Genomic DNA, 9,780 nt, shown 5'->3' with positions numbered 1-9,780 from the left:
TAATTCTTTGCATTCAACACATGTTTAAAAGCAGGTCTACCGTGGAGCTTCTTGTGTGGCACGCCAACCACCGCTCGAATGATGGAACGATGCGTGTCTCTGCCGATTCACCTGCATGGAGGCACGATACAAGACCAGAGTGAGCGGAACGCACCTACCCCGCAAGGTATTGAGGCATTTTCCATTAATTCCTCGCATTCAACACATGTTTAAAAGCAGGTCTATCGTGGAGCTTTTCACGTGGCACGCCAACCACCGCTCAAATGATGGAATGATGCGTGTCCGTGCTGATTCACTTGCATGGAGGTACATCGAAACTCAATGGCCAGAGTTTGGATTGGAGCCACGACACTTGAGGCTTCGGTTAGCAAGTGATGGTGTCAACCCCTTCAGCACTAAGTCTACTTCATGGAGAACCTGGCCTGTGGTAATCGTCAACTACAATATTCCACCATGGGAGACAACCAAGAAGGTCAATATACTTATTTTCTTGCTTGTACAAGGGAACTACAAAGTGTCAATTTTGACGTCTATCTCGAGCCCCTCATCGAGGAGTTGAAGTTATAGAGAAGCATTCCTGTTGTCGATGTCTCGCTTGCAAAGGGGGGGGGGGAAGGGGGGGAGCCATTGTGAGGGGAATCCTTATGTGGACTATACACGACTATTCTGGGCTTGGCAAGATTTCTGATAACACTCTTTTCCTCTCTTTCTCTATCTCTCTCCCTTTAGTTCACTCATCTCTCTAATGATATGATATATATGCAGGGTTGTCCACATCAAGAAACAATGCATATCCTACTTGCGGGCCATCGTTGGTGACAGAGAGGCCCAATGCCTTACGCAACGCAATCTATCTAAACAACCATCGTTTCTTACCCCAAGGGCATAGCAGCACAAGGCTCTAATAAATGAGAAGACCCCTCTAAAGCTCATAATGGCACATTGGGCAACCATTTGGGAAGAGCACCACAAAACAATCCGGCTCCGTATCCTCCACCAAAAGATATGTCAAGGTATTCTATATTTTTAAGGCTTCCATATTGGAAGGACTTAAAAATACAACACCTTTTGGATCCCATGCACATATTCAAGAATGTAGCCCAAACACTATGGGACTATATTATTGGTAAGAAGGACTCTTTGGGTGCAAGAAAGGATTTGAATCTTTTGAAACGTCTTCCCGCCTCTGCTACTCCACGCCGTGCCCCCAATGGAAAGATTGTGCTTCCTAAAGCACCATAGATGCTAGCCAAAGAAGAATTAAACAAAGTGAAGGGTACCATTGCTTCTATTCGCACACCAACAGGATACATGAGGTTGCTAAAGGGAGCTTTAACAAAAGCAAGAAGAGTGGAAGCGTTCAGTTGTATGGGTTGAATATGCTTCATGATTGACACAATATGCTTCAGGTAATGTCCCTCTCCCTGTTCTATCTATAGTTTGTGTGTATAACTTTCTCTCACTTTCCCTTCCCCTATTTTACATTGTAGTTCATTCCGCCGGTGAGTATGTGTATATGTCGGGACAAGAAAGTCAAGGACGCTATTTTCAAACTTGGAGAGCTAGTAAGGTATACCACAAGACTCAATTCAACTACACCTTTCTTATGTACACAATAATTTCAACTAACACTTAGTGTATCTTTATGTGTTTTCTTGTAGATTTATGAGCTCCAAGGAAATTGAAATAGATGCTATCCCTGCTGCTCAAACACTTACAACAGAAACTATGTATGCCATTAACGATGCATTTCCTCAATCGGTCCTTTTCAGTCAAATTCACCTTTTGGTTCTCGTAGTGGAGAAGATCGCTATATGTGGAGTAGTGCACGCACAATGGATGTTCTAGTTTTTAAAGACTCTCAAAGATTTTGTGCGACTACGATCTCAACCAGAGGCATGTATGGTCGAAGGGTAGATCGTGCAAGAAGCATTTGTTTACATATCATAGTATTTGGCACAAGTTGATCCTTCAATGCCTCGCATGTGGTCAAACGAGGAAGATGCAAGGATGACTTCACACTTGCCAAGTGGAAAGGAAAAACTACTTAACATGGATATGAATCTATCCGGAGTGGTCAATAACCTTTTTATTCTCAATGCAAAGATTATGACCAAGTGGGTGGACTTGTGGACAGTGACAAAGGCAAGGCATTTTCAAGAGAGAGAAACATGGAAACAAGCACATGGAGGAAGGAGGGCACCCCCAATGCCTAGACACCTTGTCTGTTTCCCATATCTCATTAGTGCGGAGTGGATTCATGAGAGAATGACCGAAGCAAAAGCGCGCGTAGAAGACATCAGCAACAAAGAATGAGAGTATGCACGAGGTTGCGCACCAAAGGTAGAGTACTCATATACCTAAATCATATTGTTTTTTTTTGTATTATCTTTAATTTGTATTTGATAAAATACATTTTCCTGTTTTGTAATGCCTTTCCTTTAACTCTATTTGATCAAAGGGTCGTCACTTTCGTGCACGTCACATTGACGAACATAAAACCACCATGTATTGTGCCATCATGGACAACTTTGACACAAACGGTGATGAAGCTAGATACTGCGAAACTATTGAAAGGATACTAAAGGTTAATTTTAGAACCTTTCATACCTTCATCTTCCAATGCAAGTGGTTTGCAAATGTGTCTATATGACATGAGAATGATATCTACATGGTGGACTCTAGCGTGCATCACACAGGGTGATATGACAATTTAGTCTTACCGCGCAATTGTGAGAAGGTGAGTGGCATGTATCTTTTTATTCTTTTTGTTTGTAACATTAATTATACCAATGTTACTCACTTTCACCTTCTCTTTTATATGTCATATATATCCCATCAATCCACCAACGAAAACTTTGGTTTGTAATTCCCGTAACACCTCGGGGAAGAACCATTTTATCCATTAATGAAGTGGAGATTATCTTCAACCCTTTTCCACCTCCGACTTTAGATGAAGTAGAGACAGAGGAGAGAGAGGTCAATGAATCAAGTCCGAAAGCAACAAGTGAGAATGATTGTCACGATAATGAAAATAAAAGAATTTCATATAATATTCTTTAATTTTAATTGAGAGGAGAAAAACGCCAAAATTTGAAGAGGGGAGGGGAGGGAGGGATGTTTAAGCAAAAATTTAAAAGCTTAGGCGCTAAATTTTTTTCCGAAAATAAACGCGATAATACAAGCGATAATAGTTGAAGTAATAAATGTGATAATATCAGCGAAAAATCTTGCGATAATAGTTTAAATAATAAAAAAACCCTCGCCCTCCTCTCTCTTCCTTCTTCAATTAAGTTTAGACCTTCTCTCTACAAAACACGCTAAAACAACGCGATTTACACTTAAAGATTTTCATAGCTCAAGAAGAGCCCAAATTCACCTATGAAGGAAAGTGCAACTATAGACTCATGATAGTAACCCATAAGACAATATACAATACTGACTAAATACGATAACAGCTTCACTAACATCATCTGTACACAATAGTGGGTGCAGAACTAGGTACTAGCATATGCTCACAATACAAAAAACACACACACACAAAAGCATACATTAACATAAAATTCAAAGTACTGAGTTTCTATCATGACACTAAAGATCAAGGGCGAACTCAACCATGATGGAACTTAGCACTAAAAGAAAGCTTAGATACAAAGAATTAATGCAACAAAAAAGGTAGTTGATAGGGCATATTCGCCACTAAGAATAGGAAGAATTTCCATGATATCAATTGGTCGCAAATGAGACGAAAAATTCACAAAGTGAAAGTTCCATGTCCACTAATATGATTAAAACTTATACCTAGATGAATCTCGGAAGAGCCCAAATTATCTATGAAGGACAATACAACTATAGACTTACGGTAGTCACCTATAAGACAATATAGCCATCAACTTCATCATGCATAGTATAACTTCATCAATGCCCAACAGTGGATACATCGTTGAGGTCTCTTTGGATTGTTTCTACAATGTTAAATATTCTTCTCTTCTTTTTCTAGAGCGCTCAACAAGAATGGCAAGGCTACACTAGTCATACAAACGTATTTCTGCATGTCCTGATTAAGCATATTAAAGTAGAATAAAGCTAAGGCTAATAAAAATCTTCTTAAGGTTAAACTCAGAACTTTGGAAAGGAAGCAACTCATGAATATACATGTGTGCATATGGCGATCATTTTCTACTTTACATCATTTTCTGCCTTAAGAATATGTTTAGGCACCCTAAGAGAAGCTTTTCCAATTATAGGGTCAGCTAGTGTTAAGACAATCCCAAACTTCTCTGTCAAGCTTAGTGAATCCTCAACAGTCCAATCGAAAACATGAATTAGGTTTGCTAACATTACCTGCACATTGTTCAGCCCTAAAATCATCCCTGGACAAGCTCGACGCCCTGATCCAAAGGGCAAGAGCTCGAAATGTTGACCGCGTACATCTATGTTGGAGTCCAAAAATCTCTCTGGGCAAAACTCTAAAGGCCTATCCCATATTGTCGGGTCCCTTCCAATAGCCCATATGTTGATATACGCCTGAGCATTCAGAGGTATATCGAATCCAGATACTTGGCATTGTTGGCTTGCCATATGAGGCACTAGCAGGGGAAGCACTGGATGTAACCTCATGGTCTCTTTCACTACAGCTCGAAGGTATGGCATTTGTCGAATATCCGATTCATGAACGAGCCGTGAAGATCCCACAACTGCGTCAAGTTCATCTTGCACTCTCTTCATTATGAGTGGGTGTGTGAGCAATTCACCAAGTGCCCATTCTATGGAAATGGTAGAAGTGTCAATTCCTGCACCATACATGTCCTACATGGTACAACACAAGGCCAAATTAGTGGGTGTGTAAGAAGACAAATTGGAAAAACCTTTCAATCACCCAAGTGGGGTAGAATGGTTTTAAAGACCAGAAAAAAATTGTTCTCTTCTCATGTTGTGTGTGGGTGTTGGTTACCTTTAAAGAGAGATGCTTACAATTTGAAATTATATCTCACGCACCCGACTCGTCGAGAGGTGGAGCATCGCAGCCGGATAAGGTTAGCTAACCCACGATATAGACTTGGGGAGTCACTAAAGGCTACATGTCACATGGGGGTTTGAACCCAAGATCTTGGACGCCTAAAGGCTACATGTCCAATGTGCTGTCAAAGGGGTTTGAGCCCAAGATCTTGATGCAAAGAGGTTCCTGCTCTATACTCGTTGACATCCCATGTCACTTTTGCAGAACAGATCTTGAACCATTATAACTAAAACCTCTCTCTCTCTCTCTCTCTCTCTCTCTCTCTCTCAGACTTACACTCAGGATTGACTGGATATTGTGGTCTGAGATTTGAGCATCATTCCTGTCAGCTGCTGACAAGAGGACATCAAGAAAATCAACCTCCTGGCTTGTATTGTGCCCTCTGTGGTGTTGCTCCCTGCGGCGCACATCGATGACCTCTTGCCAAACCCGCTGCAGCTTCTGAGAGAGTGCCTTGCTCTTCCTCGCACAGCCCTGCAAGTCCATCCAAGCCAGCCAAGGAACATAATCTCCCACATTGAAAAGACCCAACAGGTGAATAGCCTCCAGCAGCAAGCTGACTATATTGTAGGATGGATCTGCTTGTGATTGAGTAGCTACTTCATCAAGCCTCTTCCCAATGGCCATCCTTGAAATTATGGTGGAGGTAGCGGCATAGAGCTTCGCACGCACATGCACCTTGTCCGGGGCATCTGCGATGTCGCAAAGCATCGCCCGCACTTCGTCTACAATCATCGGACGGTGGGCTTCAAGCCGCTTGCTCCCGAAGAGGTCCGTGACACATATCTGCCGAATGAGTTTCCAATAGGGGCCAGGTTGGGAGAAGAGCATATCCTTGCATCCATAGAGATTCATTGGAACAGCAGGCTGGGCACGCCACGCGAATATTTGGTCATGTGTCTGCAGGATGAGCCTGGCCATGGCGGGCGAGGATGCCACGACCACGGGGATGGAACCAAAGCGAAGATACATGAGGGGGCCATAGCGTTTGCTGAGCTCGGAAAGAGAGTGGTGAGGGCTGGTGCCGAGCAAATGGAGATGGCCGAGAAGGGGAAGGGAGGGGGGGCTCGGAGGGAGCTGGCGAAGGCGAGCTTTTCTGAGGAGTATGGTGGACAGAAGGAGGCAGACAAGGAGGGCGGGGAGGAGGAGAGAGGAGATGAGGAGAAGAGACGAGTAGCTGTGGGATACAGGGATGATGGTCGCGCCGTCGACCGCCATAGCCACACCATAGGCCGGCCTCTCACCGTTTCTCTCAACGCAGTGCGCACGGTCCTTCTGTATCCGTTCGTCACTCCTATCCGATGTTTCAAGGGTGGGGGTGCCTCAGCACTAAAGGGCATGGGAGCAAAGAGATGAGATCTACGGGCTGAGGGTGCGCCATCGAATCTCAAGAAGATTGAAGGCTCAAAAAATGGGGCGTGGGGAGCTGCTCGCACGATTCGAACTAGGGTGGGCGTTGGGCAAGGAGCATGGCTTATCCAACCCCCCCAGCACATATGTTGATTGTGGTGGGCAACAAACACATAATAAGTTAATGTGAACAGGTGTGCCCATGTCCAAGTTTACTTTTCGACGTCCTAGTTTACTTCTGGTGCATCCTACGGATCTGCGCGCCTCTGCTTTTGTGCCCGAGCTTTTCAACCGTAGATCCCACCTATGGGGCTTCATTTAATGCCCCGTGCCTTTTAGTGCTGAGGGTAAGGGTGGCCCTTTACCCTTGGAACAAAAGCATGTCCATCCACTTTTCAGCGAGGAATGTGGGGGCGAGTCGATGTCTTGCACTCGACAATGGAGAAGTGAATAGCTAACCAGACAGCTTCAACTGAGGCCCCTGTCACACTGGGCACCCATTTCGTGTCACACTGGGATATCAACCTGCAGGTAGCCTTCCATTTCAACCAACGTACCTAGGCCCAGGTGGTAGGCTCTCCGCGTCTTGCACAGATGGTCAGAGTTCAAAGCTTGTGACCTCCGCTCGCAGGTTACTTTTTGAGAGATGGCCACCACTTTGGAAAGTTGGTCGGGCTGGTGAGGCCGGCCATCTGACCAAGCTTCTAGTCCCGACATCACTTTTTGGCGGACGAATAGGGGGGCGCCACCTCCGCTTGGCCATGTTTTGGGTGCCCTAGTGTGACAAGGGCCTGATTCGTTGCTAATAGTCGCACAAGGCGTTGAGCTGTGAACAATAAGAGCAGAGTCGCACCCAGGACGAGCAGGGTGAGTGGGGGGAGTGGCTTGCCGAAAACGAGAAAGGCAGCCTTGAAAATCGAAAGAGAAATCTAACGCTGCTAGCACTCGGAGAAATGGAGGGGTTAAGTTATTTTCCAACTGAGCGAGTTCTCTCCTCAATCGTAGGGAAAGTGTAGCCAATCGGAAAAGGAAATCCAGCCAATATTTTTTGCTATGTTTGCGATGACTCTCAATCACAAAAGTAGTGCGACCTGGTGTTGAGATTAACCCTCACTAAACCCACTGGCCCTGGGGCGACTTAGCTCTAATGGGTTGGAAAAGGAAGGCTTTGGTTGGCAGCTCCGAAGAGTCTGAATACACCCTAACCACACATTAAATTGTGTGTCATGTGTACATGCCATGTAAGTTCTAGTTGACTGCTTGCAGACCACATGGTGCCTCTATCCATCTAGCCCCATGTTGTCCATGTACTTGTCAAGATGGCCGCGTGCAAACTACAGAAACTCTTGCATCATAAAGCTTGTCTACAATAAGAGCCTAGTCTCCCCCACGACAGTAAGTAACAACCTACATTAAATAGGGCGGGGTGAGGGGAGCAACAATCGAGGCGAGTGGGCAAGATTTCGGGGCAAGTTAAATCCAAACCCGGCCAAAAACGAGGATATACGGATGCATCCCGAACTCCACGACTCGAGTTTTGAATCCACAACCTCAACCACTCCACCTGCACACTCATCGGGTTCCTCAACCCATCTTTATAATCTTATATTGTGAGTAAACATGCACTGCCTGGGTTTTTGAGGTTTTGTTCTCGACTTGACACGTACGATTGCAATCTTAGGGTAGTCTCCTAATGACTTACAATATTAGTGGTATTTTAGAAGTAGTCCTACTCAAATCTAATTTAAATGATTAAGAGGGTCCCCACAAGAGAGGGGGTCAGTTGTAATAGAGAAAACCTCAATCATCTACTTGACTTACCCCTCCCTCTAAAAGGTGGACATAACCACACATTGGATTGTTTTCAAAATTAAAAAAATTTAGAGGGAGAAACTGTGTGTGTAGAGTTTTTCACTCAAAGAAAAAAAAAGGAAAGACAAGGACGTTCAAAAAGATGCAATCCAAATCTTCTTGTAAAATATTAAAAATTGGAAAGAAAAGACAAGGCTTAAAGTTAAAGAATACAAAATTAATTTATTCATTTTCTTCCTTGCTTTGGGGTTGACGAAAATGAAAGCTACACATGGGGAAGCGAGTCCATGACATGGAGTTGGAAAAACTAGAAGAAGTTCACATTTTACTATGCACTTTTAGAGACTCCCAAAAGGATTCATAAATTTACAGAAGAGGGGTGAGCCAACTACACCTCTTTGAGGTGGAGTTGCTCTACCCCCCCCCCCCTTCCAAAATAACAATTACCTCACTCTTCGCGTGTGACCACCACATAGTGTGGTTAGATTCCTTGATCTAACAAATTAGCCCCTCGCTTAAACCAATCAAAACTACATGGAGAACAAGTGGAAAGGTCAATTTGCACTCCTAATATACCATCCCCACCCCACCCTCAACACTAAAGGATCAGGGGCGAGCGGTGGGATCAACGGGCTGGAGAGAAGCGCGTGGATCTCGAAACAAATGGAAGGTGGAAAAAAATAGGTGCTCGTCGCAAGCACCCGGACTTGAACCCTCGCCATCGTCGTGAGAGCCCAATGCACTAACCGCTACGTTCGTGATCTTTCGTTAACATGTGGGCAAACCATGAAATGATAAATATTTGGACAGGCTCCCTGTTTGTCCAAGTTTACTTTTTCGTGTTCTAGTTTACTTTGTCCATCTTACGGCTGCACGCGTCTCGATCTCCGTGTCCTAGTTTCGCTATCGTAGATCCCACCGCTTGGGCTTCATTAAATTGTCCGTGCCCTTTAGTGTTGAGGCCACCCCCACCCCTACCCAAAGACTAAGAAGGGGGCAATTCATTAGGTATAGAGACACCCTTTTTCGGCTTGCTAAAGGCCTTAGTACCCATACTAGTATCTGATCTGTACGTTGTTGCGGCCAAAGAAACATGGCCTCTAGTCTCGTAGGGCTATCTTCTCTTTAAGTGGAACACTATCAATACTGTCTTCCTACATGTATAGTCTATTGCATTTCTAAAAGTGATGCATGCCACAACCTTTTGAAAGATTCTAACAAACATGAATATATCTAAGATTCTTTGATACTAAGCATCGGAGTTTCTCATAGAAATTATTTTTCATGAGGTGTTAGTCCTTGTTCAACAAACTCGGGAGTGCTCTACTTTTATTGGGGTAGAGAGAGAGAGAGAGAGAGAGAGAGAGAGAGTCCTCCGTTTGGTCTATCTTGATCTAGCAATGCTACCAAGTTTGATCATACAGATTAGAAGAGTGTTGGGGTAAAGGTGCTACGCCTTTTGCCCACCCAAACGTCTAGTGTTCGGCTGCCCGCCCACGTGTGTACATACACTTATTCTTCATTATATATGAGAATAAGGAGCTCCTCATCTTCAATGTTGTGAGACTGCTTCACCCACACCGACTTGTGCTTCTCCC

At 44.2% G+C, this 9,780-nt stretch overlaps 1 protein-coding gene and 1 pseudogene across 1 annotated transcript; one reads left to right on the top strand and one right to left on the bottom strand.

Moving 5' to 3' along the window:
• Positions 1–408: 408 nt before the first annotated feature.
• On the top strand, positions 409–2,938 carry LOC147436821 (uncharacterized; annotated as a pseudogene).
• A 945-nt stretch (positions 2,939–3,883) lies between these two features.
• Positions 3,884–6,398, bottom strand: LOC147436820 (cytochrome P450 71AU50-like). The gene is made up of 2 exons (XM_086486228.1): positions 5,297–6,398; positions 3,884–4,809 (listed from the first exon to the last, which is right to left on the bottom strand). The coding sequence occupies exons 1-2, from the start codon at positions 6,236–6,238 to the stop codon at positions 4,180–4,182; spliced, it is 1,572 nt and encodes a 523-aa protein (XP_086342354.1). The 5' UTR covers positions 6,239–6,398; the 3' UTR covers positions 3,884–4,179.
• Between the last annotated feature and the right edge of the window lie 3,382 nt (positions 6,399–9,780).

This window comes from Adiantum capillus-veneris, chromosome 17 (assembly GCF_014529385.1).
Source record: "Adiantum capillus-veneris isolate H3 chromosome 17, ASM1452938v2, whole genome shotgun sequence".
In the NCBI taxonomy this organism is placed as follows: Eukaryota; Viridiplantae; Streptophyta; class Polypodiopsida; order Polypodiales; family Pteridaceae; genus Adiantum; species Adiantum capillus-veneris.
Note: the sequence above shows the minus strand (reverse complement) of the source record. Positions and strands in the feature narration are given on the sequence as shown.

Coding starts and splice junctions, on each gene's coding strand:
- LOC147436820 (XM_086486228.1), bottom strand. CDS start 6,238: ATGGCGGTCGACGGCGCGACCATCATCCCTGTATCCCACAGCTACTCG. Junction 4,810..5,296: donor ATATCCAGTCAATCCTGAGT/GTAAGTCTGAGA, acceptor TGTACCATGTAG/GACATGTATGGTGCAGGAAT.